This window comes from Leptosomus discolor, chromosome 1 (genome assembly GCF_034619465.1).
Source record: "Leptosomus discolor isolate bLepDis1 chromosome 1, bLepDis1.hap2, whole genome shotgun sequence".
In the NCBI taxonomy this organism is placed as follows: domain Eukaryota; kingdom Metazoa; phylum Chordata; class Aves; order Leptosomiformes; family Leptosomidae; genus Leptosomus; species Leptosomus discolor.
In genome coordinates, this window is record NC_141391.1 from 45440138 (window position 1) to 45461248 (window position 21111).

Sequence of the window (21111 nt, forward strand, 5' to 3'; positions counted from 1 at the left end):
AAAAAATTCATCTTATGCAGAGATAAAATAAGTATCATACCTATTGAGGTATGCAGGAGTAGGGAGGTGATTATTCCCCTGTACTCAGCTTTGGTGAGGCTGCACCTCGAGTATTGTGTCCAGTTTTGGGTCCCTCTCTACAAGAAGGTCACTGAGGTGCTGGAGAGGGTACAGAGGGCTACCAAGCTAGTAAAGGATTTGGAGCATATCTCGTATGAGGAACGGCTGAGGGATCTGGGGCTGTTTAGCCTGGAGAAGAGAAGGCTGAGGGGAGACCTTATTGCTCTCTACAACTACCTGAAAAGAAGCTGCAGTGAGGCAGGGGTCGGTCTGTTCTCCCTAGTGACAAGTGATAGAACAAGGGCACGTGGCCTTAAGCTGCACCAGGGGAGGTTCAGGCTGGATATTAGGAAGAATTTCTTTACTGAAAGGGTTGTCAGGCATTGGAACAGCCTGCCCAGGGAGGTGGTGGAGTCACCATCCCTGGAGGTGTTTAAGAGACGGGTAGATGTTCTACTTAGGGACATGGTTTGGTGGTGTTCGAAGAGCTAGGACTAAGGCTGGACTCGATGATCGTAAAGGTCTCTTTCAACTGAAACTCTTCTATGATTCTATGGTTCTATTGGATCTGGCTAGGAAAAAAAGGGATATATGACTGTAAAAAAAGTATTTCATTTAGGGACAAAAAAGTTACTGAGCACAAGATCATAATTCAGGGATCTGGGTTTCTTTTTCTAAAAATACTTACTGATAAAGTTTGAGATCTATGAGTGTTTTTTTTTCCTTCCAGAGCAACCTCTCCTATTTAAAGGAACTTTTTATAAAAGAACATGAGCAAATATTCTCTAAAATCGAAATTGTTACTATAGCCCAGAGGCCACACAGATTGTGTAATCAAGCATTTTTGTTAACAACAATGAGGAATCCTGATGTACTTGCTACACAAGAAGCTAGCTTTTCTATTCAATACGTTAACTTGTACCTGGCTTTAGAGTCATGCATGTCAATGAAGTATCTCTTCATTTAGATTATGAGATCCTTGCTACACCTTTTTTGCTCTTTTGTGTTTGCAATGCAAAGTAAGTATAGTGAGGTCTAAACCCGTGAACAGAGTACTAACACACTACAGCAATACAAAGAAACCCCACTACCTCTCCTTGCATCTGTAGTTTTCCACACCTATTTATAATATAGTCTCACCTGAAAACCAAGCAATGTTCTGGACTTCACCGGCTCCTCCGCCTCCTTTCCCAGGGACTGCCATTTCTTTTCTCTTCCTGCCCTTTATTTTCCTTCCCTCTCCCCCCAGGGTTGCTGTCACCTCCCCAGCTGGGAACTGCCTCTCTAGAAAATCACAGGGCCAGTTTTTGTCACCAAGTAAGATATTTACATAGGCAGAAATGTATACGGTTGCAGTTCACCGTATCTGCTAGTATCTGAAAGACTTCTAGTGGCTTCATCTGCACACTAGGATAGAAAGCATCCTCAACAGCTGTAGAAATCTCTTGGCCATATAATTTCTGAGAAAGAGAGACCCATGACTACCATCTACAAGCTGGAAGAGTTACCATATCTTTTTACTAGCCTTGCACAGATCGGTTGAACCATGTGGGCAACCACTCCTTTTCTTCCCTCCATCATTAAAACCAACCTGATTTCCATCCAGCAAATACTCAGTCTGCACTCTCAGTAACTAATGGTAGGTAGAGTCTTTCCACTTGTAATTAATTAGGTAACAGAGCACTCACCTACTTCGCACACATACCTAACGCAAATTTCAACAATTCGTTGTTTATCATTGCACCAGTTCAACAGTCAGAAAGACATCCAGCTTGGACGCAGGCCTTGGAAAAGTCCAGCAAAGCTGTTATTGTCTTCAGTGTAGTCAGACATACGATCTCCCAACAGAAAGAAGAAACCAAATGTGGTGGTTTGGTGTCTGGTGGGGTTTTGGCACAGTTTTGGTAGTGGAGGAGGGGGCTACAGAGGTGGCTCCTGTAAGAGGCTTCGAGAAGATCCTTTGGCTCCAATTTTGGACCCGCCTCTGGGCAAGGCCAGACCAATGGCACCTCTGAGAATAACTGTTTAAGAGTGAAAGAAGCTGTCCATTGCGGTCTCTTTGTTCTGTGTGTGTTGGTGAGCAAAGGGGGCTGTGAGAGAAACAGCCCTGTGGACACCCAGGTCAGTGAGGAAGGAGAGGAGGAGGTGTGCCGGAGCAGAGGTTCCCCTGCGGCCCATGGTGGGGTGGCGGCTGAGCCCCTGCAGCCCCTGGAGATCAGCGGTGGCCCAGAGGTTGGCCTGCAGCCCGCGGAGGGCCCCGGGCCGGAGGAGCAGGGACCGGGCCCGAAGCAGCCGTGACTCCGAGGCAGCCCGTGCTGGAGCCGCCCGTCGGTGGGAGGGCGGCAGCCCCGGGAGGGACCCGCGCTGGGGCGGTTCTGGGGAGCTGCGGCCCCACGGGAAGGACTCCCGTTGGAGCAGTGGGTGGAGGGCTGTCTGCCAGGAGAGGGACCCCGCGGTGGGGCAGGGGAGGGCTGCGAGGGCCCCTCTCCCTGAGGAGGAAGGAGCAGCAGAGACACCTTGTGCTGGACGGACTGTAACCCCCATTCCCTGCCCCCTGCGCTGCTGGGGGGGAAGAGGGAGCAGAGCTGAGCCCGGGAAGACGGGAGGGGTGGGGGGAAGGTGTGTTGTATTTAAGACCTGGATGTATTTCTCATTACCCTTGATGGTGGTGGTTGTTTTGTATCAAATGTGTGTTGTTATCCCCAAGTTGAGTCTTTTTTTTGCCTGTGACCATAACTGATGAGTGAGCCCTCCCTGTCCTTTGTCTCGACCCTCAAGCCCTTTCGGTTCTATTTTCTCCTCCTCATCCCTCAGGGGACTGGGTAGGGGTGAGCAAGCGGCTGGGGGGTGCTTTTGGAGCCAGCTGGATAGGCTCAAACCTCGACACCAAAGTACTGTGGTTTTCATGAATTGGTCCTCCTAACATTTTCTCACCAAGGCAGCGCTGCATTTACAATCTCAAGGCTCATGGGCAGAGCAAGATTTGATAAAGAGCAAAATTTCTTCTGTAGGCAGACTACATAAGGCCAGAAGGAATGTTTTGTACTAAGAAACCTAAGGAGATACATCTTTAACAGATCTGTTTGTCACATTAGAAATTGTTCCATTTGCACTCAAGAGTACAAAGTCTTTATTCTTCACGGTAAATACCCCATAACAGTTTTTTAAGAGCATTGATTAAGCTTGTGGCCAAGCAGCTCCACTCCTCTGGGCTTCACTATGTCATGGTGGCTATGTGGCCTTGCTCTCACGCTTCTCTGCTTCAACAACTATGTAGTCCTCACTATGGCTATTCCTTGGTCAGGAAAAGCTACAGACACCTTTAGGATGACAATATTCTTCTTTAGAAAGGCAAGAACAAAATCTTCATGACTTTTTGCCATCAAAATAAATGGTCAAAATTTCACTCTATGCATGCTCCAGCCTTGCTAAGGCAAAACTGGACTGAGGACTTGGCTGGTTATATTAACTATCACTTTGTATGTCAATTTATAGGAAAGTTCTCATGCGAGGCTTTAAATTGGATAAGACTTAAATGAAATTGCCCCTTCAGGTTTTTTGAAATGTAATACAATGCGTTCTCCTGATAAGAAATGTTTTCCCACAAGCTAAAGGGCGTATGTCTCCCTCTGGGACACCAAGTATTCAATTATTTGAGGGAAATTACTCCACTATTTCCAACAGACATTGAATGTTTTGTTCAGAAAAGGATAAAAACATACAAAGTTGAACAAGCTTTGCAACTGTCAGATTTTTGACACTAAACACTAGCAACAGACAGAATTGCCTAAATTTTATTTAGCTTCATCCCACAAAAATTAGATAAATATTTAGAAACAATGCTGCCAAATGAAAGAAGGAGAATTCATAGTCATATCGTATTGTAGTTAAACGAACTCTTTTTCACAGCAGGTTAAATAACCACCATTTTCAGATTAGTACACTTTTTCCTTTGACTTGAAAACATCTCAGGGAGGAGGGAAGGAACTCAGTTTCCATCCATGCAGAAACATCACCCAGTCACCAGTGGGATTTCTTGCAGATGCCTTAGAAACACTTATCAGACCTTCACCTGCATGATACTCTTGTCCTATTTAGTGCTAAAGATTTTTTCTACGGTGTTGTCATTATTTGGTGTATTTATTTTTTACACTGTCGTTGCTATGACTTATTTTCACACTTGGAAGCACACTCACATTAGAAAGGAAACCTTGCAAAGAAGGGAACTAGATCTGTCTAGCTGCGATCTCTGAAGCTGGTGCATCCCTCCCGACTGTGCCTCCTACAATGCTGAGAATCGAGGGATGATAATAACAGGCCACTCCGTTCACCTTGCTAATTTATGCATGTTGCTCATTAGCGCTCTGCCAAGCATAGTTTTTAAGTCCCAAAGGTAGGTCAACAGATCCACGTGGCTAGAATAGAGTGCTCTGAATTTCAAGTATCTTAAAATGTGCAGTCAGGAGCACCAATCTAGGATCCAGTGGTCCCTTGGTTTGACACAGGTTTCCTGCATATATTAGCCCAAAGCCAGTTGTGCTGACCCAGGATCCAGTTCATTTGTCTCTGGAATTTCTATTGCTTCCCTGAAAGCTCCAGTCTCCCAAATCCTCACCAACAGGATGTTTGGGTTAATAACTTAAATCCACATCAGGACTTCCTTGATTGTACTTTTTAAACTTCCTTTTTGGAAAAAAAAAAAAAGAAAAATAATTGAACAATCCACCACACTCACTTCTGGACATTTCTCCCTTCCTAATCTATTACAATCTCTGCTTGTTTACTACTGAGATCTTACAAACAGTACCAGTCACCAAATAAAGCACCAACAAGTACTGCCAATATAGTAATTAAGAACAACCAGCATGCTTACACTCAAGCTTTTGGTGGAGAAATCAAGAGTCTGTCAAAATCTAGCAAAACTCAACCCTGCACATATGTTGTTTTGTTTTGTTAAATGGGATGGAACATAACAGAACTTTAAAGATCAAAAAAACCCCATAATTTCCTAAAACATTTGGAGCCTTCACATGCAGTAAAAAGGGATAATTATCAAAGCATTTTGCTGTCACAATTGTTCATTTGGAAGAGGAACAGAAAAAAACACAAATCCAAATCCAAAACTCCCAACACAACAGAAGGATATCGCTGTAACTACAGTAAATACGAACAACTGTTAGGCAGGTGGAGGGAGACATCAGAGGGGCACTCGGCACAAGGTCTGAAAACTATGACCATCACAAGCAACTGCCTGAATATGACCAGCTAGACATCTCACCCTGGAAATGGGGTCCCACACACCACACGCACCATGGAGCCGCCCACCACTTTGGGCAGGTGTCCCTGAACACCACCTGGCAGGTGCGGGAGGTTGCTCAAGGCACCTTATGACATCCACTCAGAGGTGAAGAAACACTTTTTAGGGGAGAAGAGAGAGAGCAGGGCTCTTCCCTGCCACCACAGTTCTCATTTCTTTGCCCCTGTCATATACTTCTCTCCATATGGAGGGATGGAGGGAGGAGGACTGTCATTGCTGACTGAAATAGTTTGACAGAAGATCACAACTTGGACACACAAAACCCAACTTGATGTGCCTGTATCCATATTTTTTTTTCAGAAACACTGCTGTAGGGAAGCCATTCACTTCAATTACACCCCCGAATCCTCTTTGGAAACTGCCATTTCCCAGTCCACCTCTTTCCCCTCTGCGTGGATAAGTGGAGGTCTGTTCTGAGTTTTGTATTAGCTGTAACAGCAGCCACAAAATCCATTTCTCATTTAAGCCTCACATTTGGCCACTCAAACGCAACTCAGCTTGTTACACAAATGGAGGTAGAGAAGTCTTGAATATAATGGATTTTTTAATAGTAAAAATGTTAATTAAATGTGATGTAGAAGCATCCTGTGGCATGACGAGGTCCCTCTCCTGCCATACAGGAAGTAGGTGGAGGATGTGGACAGGGATACCCACCCACTGCTCACCCCACAGCAGGCACAGAATAAAACCAATGTATTCGTTCAAGATAGCACTAAAAGGCTATGTTTGCTGGTTAGTTATTCCTTGCTCTTGTTACGGTCTTTCCTACAAAAATGAGATGTCAGAATTTCAATGTGTTCTGCGTTCAGTAAATTATAGTAATTTTCGAAACATCTTTAACCTTTCAGAAGCCAGTGGTCTGGCAGGCAGACCTCCTGCATCTTTTTATACTAAAAGTCTGACAAAGCTCTTCTAGAAAAGGCAAGGCAGGGAGGGAGATGGTACGCAAAATTACAGAATATCAGCCAAACCAGAAGCGTGTATTGCACTGCTTTCTATTTAACACTGTGATGGTACATACTACTACCTCATTTCTGTGACAAAAAATTGAGCAACAACAAAAAATGGACCAGTATTCATCTGGTTTTGTGACAAGCTGCTTTCATTTCAGTCTCTGAAGTTCAAAGAGCAGAGGCATGGTTTACACAGATGTGCCGTGGGTGAGCGTGTTTCTCTGAAGGGCTGAAGCCTAACTCTATCCATCTGAAAGCACTGGATTTAAAAGCCACTTTGAAGGATGACTCTGTTACAAAGTCTCACATTATTTCAGAGCCAAATTAAATGCACAGTTTCTCATTAAAGCAATGTGCTACATTCAAACAGTAGCAAAGATCGGGAAAGGAGGATAACAAGGCTTGGGGCTCCAGAGTGCTGCAACTGGGTAACCTTAGTCCTGTCCCTTATTCTTTTCGTGGTTTAGTTCCTGATTTGAAAAGTGTGGGGACACTAGCCTTCCTACTTCTCTCCCTCTTCCTCCCAGCACTTTAGATGCATCATCTTTTTGGGGAGTGGCGAATCACGCACTTGTATGAACATACACGTTTTCCAGGCAGAAGAGTAACTGCTAGCACTAAACACAACTAACAAATTCCAAAAGTATATAGAATAAAAGATTAAAACATACTCTCTCCTCACTTCTGACCTTGCTAACAGCCAGTAAATGCTAGTTACTGTTTGCAATGATGGTTAGAGAGTGTTTCATCCTTACAGTAGACGTGTATTTTAGGTGAACATGGTTAGGAAGAAATCCTTGCTAATGCTATATAGTGATCAGGTCTACAATCCTACTTCATGCTTTTGTATTACATACGCATCACCAGACAAAATTACTGGTATGGGATTTTTAAAAGATCTCTTAAGAAATGTTAGATTTTCTTTTCCTACAGTAAAGATTAGAAAATCATTGAGCAAAACAGGTTTGCAATCAGACTGCTTCTGCCCTGCTGGCAAACCTGCCAAAAACTGCAGGCTCCCAGCTCTGGGACAAGAGAGCCATTATTGACCAAATGCTCACAGGAACGCAAAGCTGCTACTTCATGTTCTGGCAAACGTCCCTGCAAAAGGTGGTGCTGTGATTTATGTGCCATTCAATGTTGTTTTCAAGACATTCATTGAACTGAAGAAGCACCATTAGAATACGTCAAGCACACGTCAAAACTCATCTAAATCAACAGGGGCTGAAAATACATCATGTGCTTGACATATAATAATTGACATGTCATATTATATTTGACATTTCAAGGACAGTAGTGCCTATTTAAATGGAGACAGAGTAACATAAATATTTTTTTACTTGAGCTAACCAAAATCTAACAGGGTATCTTGGTGAAGAGCTGTTCAGTAAACATCTGAGGAACAAAACCCCATTCTTTTGAAAGAGTAAAATCTCTAATCGCTCAAATTATGAAATGGAGAAAAGTCAACTTACAAGAAGATAGTTCTACTAACACACTACTATCTTGGGGGGAAATCCTGGTCACACTGGCTAGCAACCTCCTACTGATTTCCATGGAGCCATAATTTCACCCATCCCTCCCTACTCCCTTTCCAGCTCTGTCTGCATTTAGGCCTACAACTAACACTGCCCAGACTATCAGCATGACAACTGATACAGAAATATGGATTAACATGATGGGGGTACAGGCAGGCATGAACACAGCATGGATCACGCTCTTCTTCCCTGCACAGACAAGACAAATTGCGATGTAGCAGAATGTTGAATTACATATGCCTCACCTGACACCTCATCCTCTCTCCTGGAGGCAACTGCATAGGGACATCACCAATAATAACAAAGGTCCTACAGGACATCTTGACAATAGAAAGGGGGAGGTAGCATAAACCATCCAAAGAAGCAGCAGCCATGCAAATGACTCCTTTCAGCAGGACTAGGAGATTCCCCCAAATTTAACACGCAACAAATTGAGAGCTCATTGTCATACTTTCTTTTAGTGCCTACTCACAAAAGACCCTTGGGCTTTTTTGCTTCATTTAAATATTCTAAAGGGTTTTTTCCACCATACGTTGTGATGCCAAGGAAAGGTGCTGGCAGAAAGTTTTTAAATTGAGGGTTAAATAGAGTAAATTAATCTGCTGCTGTTGCTTTCACCTAATACTTTCATGCACAGCCTTAAGTGAGTCTTTCTTGTTCCATCTTCTCTCCTCTACATTTCCAAGACATGATGTTACATTCCCCTGAACTGCTGTTTAGCCAAGCCTTACTATTTAACGCTTTTACTCTGTCCTCTTAGCTATCCCCTCCAGCAATTTAAGCAGTTTGCTGCTCCTCTCAGGTCTTGTTCAGATTTGTAAATGTACTGAATGCAGCAGTTCCATGAAATAATGCTATGTTCTCAGCAAAGAAGCATAGCAATAGCATTTGCAGGCTGAGACCCATATGCTGTATGTGCAATCTAATGATGTTACACTGTGTGGATGTCATATAGGAAAAACCATTGTAAATGAGGGTGGGTGGAACTGCCAGCATAAAGAACAAAGCAAGTATGCAGAAATCTAAAAACCAGGGGTATATTCTTCCCCTCCACATTTTCTTTCATGTAAAAGTCTACTTGGAAGACTTCAATGAGTTTATTAATGACTAAATGCCCAATCTCTCAGAGAATACAAGCAAACTAATCTACCTTTTTTTTTTAAACCCAGATCCTGCTCATAAATTCCGAGATGCTTACTCCCAAATAAGAAAGTAAACAGAAACACTGTGTTAGTTTAAAACTCTATTAAACTAGAAGAGGGAAAGAAGATTGGAGGAGGTAATCATGTTAGACCAGCAAGCAGAGAATTTTAATCCCTCCCAAAACCCTCAAAAAGTTTTCGGTGAATCTTCTTAATTGCAGCAACTACAAAGCAAAATAGTATGAGTAATCTGTCACAAGTCTCATTCTCCTTTCAGAGCTGTGGAGAATTGAGCAAGGTAGAGAGAAAGATATCGTGCCAGGGTTTCATTTTAGACCTCAGAATTAAATACAGAGATCAAGTAGTTCAAAGGAGATGAAGAAAAAAGCATTCGCGTACTTTGTGAATTTAACTTCTTAATAGTCGCATCTAGGCTGCAATAACAAGACAAGAGCATATTGGGGCAAAATGGAAAAAGACAAAACTACTAATGAATGTGAAGTTATTTTCAAGACTTGGAATAGAATATGGAACTGACAACAAAAGGAAGAGTAAAACTATAAAGTGCTTTTTTGACAGCCTTCTTTTTAAAAGGTGGCTCAACAGATTTATCAAAGTGTGTGAAATGTTTGATCCTAAGCTGAACTTTCATGAAAACAGAATCATATTCCTTTCTGTTTGGAGGTCAGAAAAACGCTGCCAGAGCTACGGAAAAGGACAAAGAGCACTTTCTGAGTTTAAATTAGGGAGTGCTGCATGTATAGACACAAATGTCTCTATATATGTACCTAAAAGGTGGTTCCCAAACACAAAGTGTGTTTACACATTTAATTGACTAAACCTAAGAGATCAAAATCTGAATAGCTGAAAATTAAAATAGTACCAAATGATACGAGCAAAAAGAAGCCTAATCGAACCATAGTCTTTTATATAGAGAATGGAAATACATAAACTTACTCAAAATGTTTTTGCTAATTAACAGTTATATCAAGGCTCTGGAAGCAGGATGCACCAGTGATGAAAAGACATAAGGAAGCTGCAATGGCAACAGGTATCTATTCTGAAAGCACACCCAGCATCGAATATTAAGGCACAATATTTTGAGCTTGTGTATGCCATGCTGAGACCAGCCCTGCTCTGCTCCACCTGATGGCTGTCCTCAGCTGCAGGCCACCAAGGGGAATGAGGCCCTTCCACCACGCTGCAAGCCATACTTTAGGCATGGGACATTTTCATAGATTCAAGTCAGGACATTCTGCTGCCCTTTCTGCATCAAATGCCACACCTCCTTCAAGCATGCAATGGGATTTCTAACGCCTTCAGGAACTGGACAAGACATGGTGCTCTATGCAGAGGCTGTGCTGTGAGGGAGCCTGCTTCACAGTCCTAACAAAAACACAAGAGCAGGAGATTCTGGTTGCCCCAGATCAGGAGATCAGAGGTACCTGCTTTCATCAACAGTGTTTGCTTATTCCTGCAAACTCAGATTTCAGCGGTGTACTGCCTTGCTGGGAGAGAGGAGACTGGCCTTGCGCAAGAGAGGTTCTCCTCCCAGATGGACCCATTGCTGGGTCTTCCCTTGGGACTGTGAAACTGGACAACCAGGAGCAAAGGGAGCAGCAAAGGAGGACCAGGTGAGCAAGGGCACCAAGTGTGACACAGGACAAAAAGGTGTCTGCCACTGTCCCAGTTCAAAGAGCTACAACTCTTCGAGTCATCCAAACTAAGGTCACTAGTTCCGATTTCTAATTGTAATTAGAAAGGGAAAAAGTGTAAACCAACCAAACAAGCAATTCTTATTTGTGACTCCTAAGTCAAAAGTCACAGCCTTAGTCCAATCAACTCTGCACTGGATCTTCTTTGCATGCCTGCCCTGCTCCCAGTCCTCCCCAGTATGTTCCACCTGGTCTGAGTGCTAACTTCCCAGTACAGTGTTACACAAAGGACTGAGAGGCTGGAGCTGGAAAAACATCTGAGGAAAAGAAGACAAGGGAGATGAGAAAAGCCCTGCGACACTGCAGTGGGAATAGCCCCTCTGTATATGCCCTTCTACACACAGGTTACTGTTCCATCCGTAGTCCCAGGATACTCTCCAAGCCAACAAGAATGCAATCAACTTGGAAAATACTGAGCAGACTTTTTAAATCAAGTAAAAAAAAACCAAAAAGATGCTTGTCAGTTAACAAGTCCTAATACAGACCATAATTCTGATAGTATCTTTACATATGCTCTTCTCAATTCAATTTGCTTTCAGTGCAATCACTTGCAGGAATACAGCCACAAAACGACACAGAAGGGTTTAAAATTCAGGTCAAATGTTATGTTGGTCAGAAAGTTAAGGAGAGACCACGTCACTCCAAAAACGTAATTCATTTTTGAAGTCTAAAACAAAGTGACATGCCAGAGTGACTTTGTCACATTTGGAAGCTAGCTTAAAAAGGTACCTGCTTATGCTAGAAAAAAAGCATAATTTAAAAAATGAAACATATTTTTATTTAATTAGTAGATTGTTGTCCTTCTATATCTCCCCAGGGTTTGAACTCATGAAAACTGAGTAATCTGTTTTCTTTCTCTCTGGAGAGAAAGCTTAGCTTCTAACCGGCTCGGTTAGCTTCTACACACTTTTTCAGGCTGATCTTCATCCATGTCACACAGTTTGTGCTCCAAATTAATATTTTAAAGAAAGCTCAAAATCCTTCTACATTTTGACCGTCAGGTGAAGTTTGGGATTTAACAACATCATATTATAAAATTAAAAATTTATAAAAGATTAAAAAATTAGAACTTGCATCTTGCTACTTAATACTACAGCATACCCTAGCAATTGCATCGTATTGAGTACAACATTGAAGGGAACGTTTTCAGTCTCAGTTACCTGTACCCAGCTTGGTTGCAACTTTCTGTTGCCTCCTCTAAATGTGTACTTATATGTATTTTTTCCTCCTTTTAGCACTATGTTATTTCTCAGTTTTAATATGTGATTAGAAAAATTTAACCAGAATTAATATATTTAGATTACCTGTACACAAAAAAGCACTTACTAAAAATCCAAAACACTTTAAGAAGCTCCCATTATTCTCACTGAAATGAAAAGTAAAGAAAGCAATTCTATTGCTCTGAGAGGTTTTCCTCTGCTATTGTTTTCACACAAAAATTAATTGAATTCCACTCTTGAAAACATAATCAATGTTAAGTCTCGACTCTAGATGGCAGCAGCCTCCTTCAGTTTTTAGTTTTCTCCTTAGTTTCCTGGTCTTTTGTTCCTCAACCCTCCAAACAATTCTATACTTCCTTCTCTTCCCCCAAAATAAAGACTTCAGTGTCCAAGCTGCACAGTTTGGGGAAGATGACTGGAAGACATATTCGCTTGAAGAAATCAGGCCATTCCCGCAGTTAAGCTACACGGTTCTTCAAAGTGTACAGAATAATTGAGGCCTGAAGTAGGAAAAAATGAAAGGAAGCTTTTTTCCCCTCCCCCTTCCCCTATCAGTCATCTGGAGAAATGTTAGAAAAATAGTGCTTCTTTTCGTCTAACAACAGCCCCTCAGATAGAAAGGGAGGGAGCAAAGGACAGAGGAAAAAAAGAGACACAGAAGAAGCTGAACAAAAAGGTGCCATTTCATAATGACTTTGAACCGGGAAAAAAGTCTGCCTAAAGAATATGGCTTTAAAGCACTGAACAATTTTACAAATTTCTCTCTTTGGGCACAGTATACTGACACTATGCTGGTGGAGTTTATTAGATGAGTCGAGGCTACTTTATGTATCATAAAACTCAACACATAAGGAAAGCTATTGCTCAAGCTAAAACACCCTGTCTGAACTTCTTTCCTTTTTTCCCTTCTCCTAATATTTGCATTTTGTTTTGCCACACAGCCACCAGTCTTGGCAAGCCTCTGCATTTTTCTACATATGTCCTTCCCCCACCCTGTTGCTAGTGTCTTCCCCCGTAATGGGTACTAGGTAGGGTAACATACCTCCTCCAATTCTAGCATTTCCCACACACACTTTGACAAGATCACATCTCTGGCATTCATGTGAATCAAACTGAAACACAAAAATACCTTAAATAGAGACTTCTAAAAGTCCATGGATGCGTAATTCCTTAACATCTGTAAACTGTTGCAATTAGAGGTTGATTCTGTAAGCCTTCAAGCACATAAGCAATTTTATTTGGGCAAACTATTCCAGTTCAGATGGATCGGTCCCCTCTGTGCAGTTTCCCATAAATCCATTTTCAAAACCAAGCTATGAGACTTTCAAGTTCACATTTACTGTCAGCATGTTGAGGACTACACACACACGTGTTGTCATGGTTTTATTTCTACTGGTGAGGACACACAAGGACATCAGAGACCACTCAGGAAACTGCCTTTTAGAGCAGTTACTGCTGAGGAGTACTTAATGCAGTGCTCTAACACATCAACATGTTAGCGTTGCATCCCAGGGTTATGTTTGTGTTATCTTCACAACTCATGGACTTCTTTTTTTCTGCATGTACACCACACAGTTCACTCCCCTACATGGCAAATATCCAAAGGCTGGTGAAGCTGAAGTTAAGAAGCTAGCTGCCTTGCTGTGAGGCTTATGCATGGTCTTGTGGAATGATAAAGGCTATAAAAATATAGAAAACTCCAACAGATACCTTCATCCTCATCTTTCTCCAGTTGCAGTCAGGAAATGCGTTTTTCTATGAGAAGTATAGAAACAAGGATTCCGAGAACCAAGGATTTAAGACTAGCAGACAGAAATAAAGTACTGTAAGAAACATGTAAGAACGTAAGAACCAAGAAATATGAAGTTCAACTTCTGAATTAATCTCTGACTCACTCTACTGCAAGATCAGACAATTTTAGTAAGTCTGAATACAGACCAGGCCTGTTACTAGACTCTCTCTACTTCACCACCACTACATGATCATTACATGACAATTCTCACAGTGTGGTTTTACCGTACACCTGAAATGATGTAACCATGGGCATCTAATAAAGGCAGCGGGCTTGCTTTCTCCCCTGCCCCATCCCAAGCCATAGGCACCTCTAACCCTATGGAGAAGCAGGTTAGGGAGCTAACATGTGCCACTGCTCTCCCTGGTGTGGTTCCCTGGCACTCGGCTGAACTTCGGTAGCTGCACAACAGATGTGGCCAAAACCCATGGCTAGGAACGTGGACTGGACTCTGCCCATTAGATCTGCCCATTCATCTGTGCAACCCAGTTATCCCTGCTACTTTTGGAAGTCACGTCATTGCTAAAGGGCTTGAACATGATAAATGAAGACTTCTGCTCACATACACTCTGAAACTTAACTTCCTCATCACATCACAACTTGAGCATCCCAGACATAAAGAGTCTTCTAGAAGACCACACTACACTACCCCAACACTTTTTAAGCAGAAAGCCCCAACTACTCAACACTCACATATGTAGTGCTGTGTTGTGTGCGTGGGTAAAAAACTGAAATTGGTGGATCTAAATGTTAAATTCCACAATTGCATCCAGATGGCTGAACCTGTGTCCACGTGGAACCACACAGAAGTTAAAGACACTCCCTGAAGGTGCAAAGGGTTGACTGCATAAGTGCACTTGCACCACTGGGATCAGAAATCTTTACTTTTGGGTCTAACGCAATTACGATTCAGAAATGACACATGAACCACGGCCACTTTAAAAACTGTATCTCAGGTGCCCAACACAATTTATGAGAGTATCAGAAGTTATCAGTTGTCTCAACCTTAGGACTACAACAATGAACAATTCATTTTCATGCTACTAGAGGGAGCAAAAAAGAGCAAAGCAAGCAGTAAACCCTCCTCTTCCCTTTCTTCTCAACTATTATCAGGTTCATCTATCATTCATAGGTTTTACTATGAGAATCAACATAAAGTCTGAACAGAGTTCAGATTTATGAATTTATTCCACCCGCAGTGCTGCATTCAGCTCTGGGGCCCCCAGCACAAGAAAAACATGGACCTGCTGGAGCAGGTCCAGAGAAGAGCCACAAAGATGATCAGGGGGCTGGAGCACCTGCCCTATGAGGACAGGCTGAGAGAGTTGGGCTTGTTCAGCCTGGAGAAGAGAAGGCTCCAGGCAGAACTTCTAGCGGCCTTCCAGTACTTCAAGGGGGCCTACAGAAAAGGTGGGGAGGGACTCTTTTATCAGGGAGTGTAGTGATAGGATGAGGGGTAACGGTTTCAAAAGGAAAGAGGGAAGATTTAGATCAGATATTAGGAAGAAATTCTTTACTGTGAGGGTGGTGAGGCACTGGAACAGGTTGCCCTGAGAAGCTATGGATGTCTCCTCCCTGGAAGTGTTCAAGGCCAGGTTGGATGGGGCTTTGAGCAACCTGGTCTGGTGGAAGGTGTCCCAGCACATGGCAGGGGGGGTTGGAACTAGATGATATTTAATGTCCTTTCCAAACCAAACCATTCTATGATTCTTTGATTCTCTCAATACCCGAGTCAGGTTGATGGACAATGTTACTACCATTTCTCAGACAAAGGAATGACACACAGAGTAAGTAACTGCCCATTTTTTTTCTTTTTTCTTTTTTTTTTTTTTACAATAGGTATGATCTTGAATAGAAAATATGAGCGATTGGGGCATCCATAAATATCAGGGCATAAGAAATCTGAGACAACAGGGGTGGTATACGGCAGATAAGAAATCCTGAGTCACGGTCCCATATACCTACGGAATGCAAAGGTATATGTGATTCCATGTAACTCATCCGTCAAACTCCACTTTCCTGGCTTTCACTGGGTGCTCATTTTACAGCATTTAGGATTAGAACTCACATACTAATTTTCAAAGAATGATTTTTCCTTCAGGATGGTATTTTTACCTTACAACTCCTCTAGTTTGGTATGTCCTCTTCAAAACTCCTTCTCTTTCTCTGTTGTCACTTAGTTAAGTGGTTTGCTTAAACTCCTTTGATGGCCAAAGGAAAGACAGGCATAGAGAGAAACCGGCAATTCTCAGTATAATTCACCTCATATATCTTAGACATATATGTCTTAAAATGGGATGGAGATGTCCACTTCTCTCCCTTCCATGCAGAATGAACTCTACCTATCTATTTTACTAGTGAAAGGAGTCATACCAAGAGAAACACTGAGTATCTATTTATCCATGGCAATATCTTTAGCTGTTACGCTGAAGGCAACAGGTGACACTGAGAAATCAAGGCAACTATTTCCACATAGCTGGTAAAAAAAGGTAGTGGCTTGAGAAATGTATTTAAGAGCAGAGAAAAAGGAAAGAAAGACTCTTTTGTTTTACAAGTTGTTTGATTGCCCAACAGATTGCTTAGTCATTTGTCTACTCATATTTGCCACACACACACATTTATGAAAAAGACGTCTGAGCGAGGGACCACGGAGGATGTCTGGGGGCAACACAGGGCATGCTGATACACCCTTGACTTTAATGTATCAGACTTGTAATGAGGGACTAATTTGGTTCTAAGCACTAGCTTGGCAGAAACTAAATACTTACAGACTATTAATAGAGAAACTTTTCACAGAAGCTGTGACCTTTATGACTTAGCATGGTTTACAGCCCTACCTCTGTCACAATTATGCAGATCCTTGCTGCAAAGCAACACATTTGTGTCTTTTTCTCCCAATTACAAGGAAGGGACTGCTAATGTAGAGCAACTCTTTAGCACACATACCGATGCAAAGCCCTTCTGCAGTACAGAGGTGTACCGAAACATGGTAGGGGAAAACACAGGGTTTGTGGTGCTCTGAACAATACCCCCTAATGTCCTGCAAAAATCTGTCCTCAGTATCGACAGCCACTCTAGTCGAAGGTCTATGGAGATTTGAAGACGGTGATCTCTACGCTGTGATAATAAAACTACTTAAAAGAAGAAAATATTATCAGTCACAATGTTGCAGTGGAATTGGGGGTGGGGGAGGAGTGTATTGAAGTGGTTACTTCTCTCCCTTCAAAGTCAGACATATGTAATAGATTTCTAATGACTTTCAGTATAATTAAACATTTAAAAACAGTATTGCAAATGCCTGATGGAAAACAGTTATGAAACACATCAAAGAGACTAGTCCATTTACTGTTTCAGCCTTTATTTGCCAAGCTATGTGTCAATAAAAATACTGGGTTATTAAGGTCACTGAGGCTAAGAGAACCAGGGAAGCAACTGCATCAGGATCATTTTTAACACAAGTGGTTAACGTCTAAAACTCAGGAAAATCTGTAATGCAAAATATAAATTTGCATTTTTAGACACATTAAATCAACTTTTTTTAAATCATAAAAGATACTTATTCGTCTGACTCCATCTGCTCATTGCTGTAACTCACAGCAGCACACAGAACATTAGTGAAAGGACATATAATGTAAAAGCACAGGTGCATGGGATTAAACAAAAAACCCAACATAAAACAATGCAAAAAGACAACAAATTACCTCCAGAAATACAAGCTACAGAGAGAAATTTGGAAATAATCAGAACAATTGGTACAGTAATCCTAGTTCTTCCTGGAGCTCTACAGGGACACACCAACAGCTCAACCAGCAGAACAGCAACAAGCATCATTTTGTCACACTTAAAAAACAAAGAGTTGAACAAGCTACCAGCTCATTAGAAGCAAATGGTGAGAGTAGCTAAATGACTGGCATTTCAGCAGTTTTACGCTTTGCAACTATTTGTGCCACAAGAAATTATTTGTAGCGATGTTCTGCATGTAAGGAGTGATAGAACAGTTCACAGGAAGCATGTTTCTTTAATTTGTTCTATTCTTAGTAACAGATTCAAACAATGGCAGATTTAGGATTAATCTGGTCTCAAGAGGAGAGTGCAGAGTGAAAACTCTCCCCATGAAAATTATTTCAGCCACATCTTTGACAGCTGGCCCACAACCACGTTACCCTGGGAATGCCAAATTTGTCAGATAAACGAGGGGAGATAGTAGAGCTCTGCACGGCCAAGAATGTAACGATAGGAAGTGATTATTCACTTCTTTTTCTAAGAACTGGAGGCTTAAACTGAACAGAGGGAAGAACTTTTTTTTTTTTTTTTCCTCACGTAACACATACATGGAACTTATTTCCACTGCATAATGCAGAGGCCAAGAGAATAAACGGGCTCAAAGGAGGATTAGACAAGTTCACAAAGGGTAGGGCCCTATACGGATATTAAACAATAAGGTCAAGCAATAGACTCAGAGGCTGAAGGTGCATAAACTACTGACTTTTTTAAGCTGCAAAGTAGGAAATGGATTGAGGGAGGGGACGCAGGTATTCCAGAGGAAGAATCACTGTATCAACCTTGTTTTTCTGCTCTTTCGGTAAATACTAGCCAGGTTACTGGGTCCACTTGGACCAACTCAGTAGGAAGGATTTTAGACTTTGGTCAGTTGTTTTTACACACGTACGCTAGTGAAACATGATCTTTTGAAATCAAGTGCCAGCTTTAGTGAAGGACTTGCATATCAGCAGAGTAGGTGGGCTACTTCTTATGCCACCAGGACCAGGATGACCTCCAAACTCCACAGTGCTTGGGGTGTTTACAAATACATGGCATGTGCAACAAATGACAGCTTTATAAATGACAGATTCAAGGAATCACAGTCATCAAAAAGGAAAAGGTTCACTTTGTAATATCCAGGCTATCCTTCAGTCCAATAAGGCAGAGCTTTTGGATGTACACTGTCCATTGTTTTGTTCAGGTTGAAGCCAGACGATAAGCTGATAAGCATAGTAACATTTCCTACTGAAGAGTATTTTATAGTCCCATAAGGACATGCCATCTTCTCAGTATCATCTAGCCCATGAAGCAGGTGTAGGGAACATGAAGAAATATCTAAGGGCATGGGAAAGGTGGTGGAAGGGCTTCTTGGTCTTGGTGTGAGAGGCTGGAGGAAGGATGAGAAGCCATTGCCAAGGCAAATGGGGAAGGGACAACAGCAAAAAAAAATAGAACATGCAGGCTGCCAAGGTGACTGCAGCATACTGGAAGCACCAACGGGCAGTCTGAAAGGTTAAGAAGTGGTGGAGATTTCAACAGCTAGCTCAACTGAACAAGTCTCCTTGATGTTGTTGTTAAGACAATTTTCTCTAAAAACATCCCTACTCTAAGAGCAGGATAGCTTAGCAACTTTTGCCCATCAGGTCTGGTGGCTGAAGTAACAATACCATGGAAACCACTTCAATTTTTTCCATTGAAATCATTGTAGAGCTTAGTGCTTGTACCAAGATCACACACAACAGTATTTAATGATATTCCCATGACACACTGATGGGTGGCTGGGAAAGGGGAACCTAAAAAAAAACCCCAACAAAAAACCCTCCACAAAATTGCCTGACAAGTCATTTTTGTGAAATGAAAAGTAATTTACACAGCAGTTTTACAGAAAAGAGAATTACGCAGTTAATCGGCGCTGCTGGATAATTACACTGTACATGAGGCCTTGCTTTTAGGGAAAAATATAAGCTAATAAAGAGAGTCAGACGATCGGTAATGGCAGGGCTTTTGGGAGATACTGGAGACAGAAAGCTAAATAATTTAAAGCTACAGAGTATAATGACTGTGAATCTGAATTATTTTAAGTTTACATTAATTCTCCACCCAATTACATACCTAACATTAAGTCCAAAAGCTAGTGAATTCCCCTTGGCTGCAAACAACCACAGCGACAATGAGAAAGCCGAGGGGATGTGATCCCGAACATGACCGGACTCTGAATGTGTCCTCGCAACTGCTGTGTACATCCTTAAAATTCAGAGGTCTGCTAGAGAATTAAAGCCATTTACACTTCCCTCCAGTTACTGCTGGTTCAAGTAAGGTCTCTCCCTAATACGGTCAACTGCAGTCAATCAATTTTCTTTGCAGTGCCTTTTTGTACCTTTCAAGCACCAGCAGCAGACGGCTCAGCCTGGCTGTTTCACTGCTACATTCCTAACAGAGAAACCAGTGAAAAGTTAAACAATACTGAATTAACAACGAGAACGACGACCAGTGTAATGAGAGCATTTCATTAACTTTGCGTCGTAAGCAATTTAGCCCTGATTATTATTGACCTTTGGTGATATCGCATCCAAGCAAAACGCGCTATCCTAAAACAGTGCAGGTACGCTGGAAGGCAGACATTGTTTCTGAGTGTATTCATAAATAAACCAGACCACTTCCCTGCCTGTATTAAAGGTTTACCTTACAGCTGAGTTATCAGCATTCAGCAGTCACCCTTACTATTGTGTTTGCGCAACAAACAATATAAGAACAACTTGACACAGTACACCTGGCAAATTATTATTATTGTTATTATTACTTCCACGGCACCCAGAAGAGCACTAGGTACTTCACAAAGTAGTTAAAAAGACAAACTATATGCCGCAGTGAGCTAATACTTGGTGAAACAGTAGAACTACGCAGGGTGGAAAAACAGGAGGAGGTGGTGTAACAAGAGGAAGTATAGGGGTTACAGGAATGACATTAAACAGTTACTAATCTGGGGGACATGAGGCTCAGTGCACGCTGCCTATTCTTATTCCACATTGAGTTCAGAGGAATCCCCATGACTGGACATTTTGTTAGCGTGCTTTCCGAATCCAGTGTTTTTTTCTGAAAGCACAGTTTGCTCGCATGCTAATCCACATCTTCTTTCGCTTAGAGTTTGAAGCCTGAAAGCAGACATATTTGAAAGTTTTGTCACTTCCAAAGTAAATATGACTATTAAGGATTTATGGTTCAACAAGCAGAAGCCACAGATGTTGAAGCTTTCACTACTTTCACAGTGATGGCATGTTAAAGTCTGTGACTTTGGGCCAAGACACACCAGGCCAAACGCACAGGAGCAGCTCGCTTCCCTATACACTACATAATGCACCAAGAAACCACACCATGGGACTCATGACATTCGCAGACCAAGTTAGAAGAACTTGCAACTGACTTGTTTCTCTTGCTCACTCTTCGTTCAATTTTTAAGGCTCAATGTTTAGGGAACCATGCAGCCCACTTGGTGTAGCTGATCTACTCCCACTGAAGTGCTACGATGTCGTGTGAGCCTGTCGCTCACATGCACCTCCCTGTCCTGACAGCGCTTCCCTCTCCTCTGCCAGAGGGATTACAGCATCCTTCACC

General features: G+C 42.0%; 1 protein-coding gene across 4 annotated transcripts in view; it reads right to left on the minus strand.

Annotated features, from left to right (window-relative positions):
- The window catches only part of KLF12 (KLF transcription factor 12), a 146346-nt gene that overhangs the window by 26076 nt on the left and 99159 nt on the right, over positions 1-21111 (minus strand). The window contains exon 6 of one of the 4 annotated variants that reach the window (XM_086481998.1): positions 16111-16129. The exons of the other annotated variants lie outside the window; for them this stretch is intronic. Coding sequence (XP_086338124.1) covers positions 16111-16129 — 19 coding nt within the window. The remainder of the gene's footprint in view (positions 1-16110; positions 16130-21111) is intronic. 4 annotated transcript variants of the gene reach the window in all.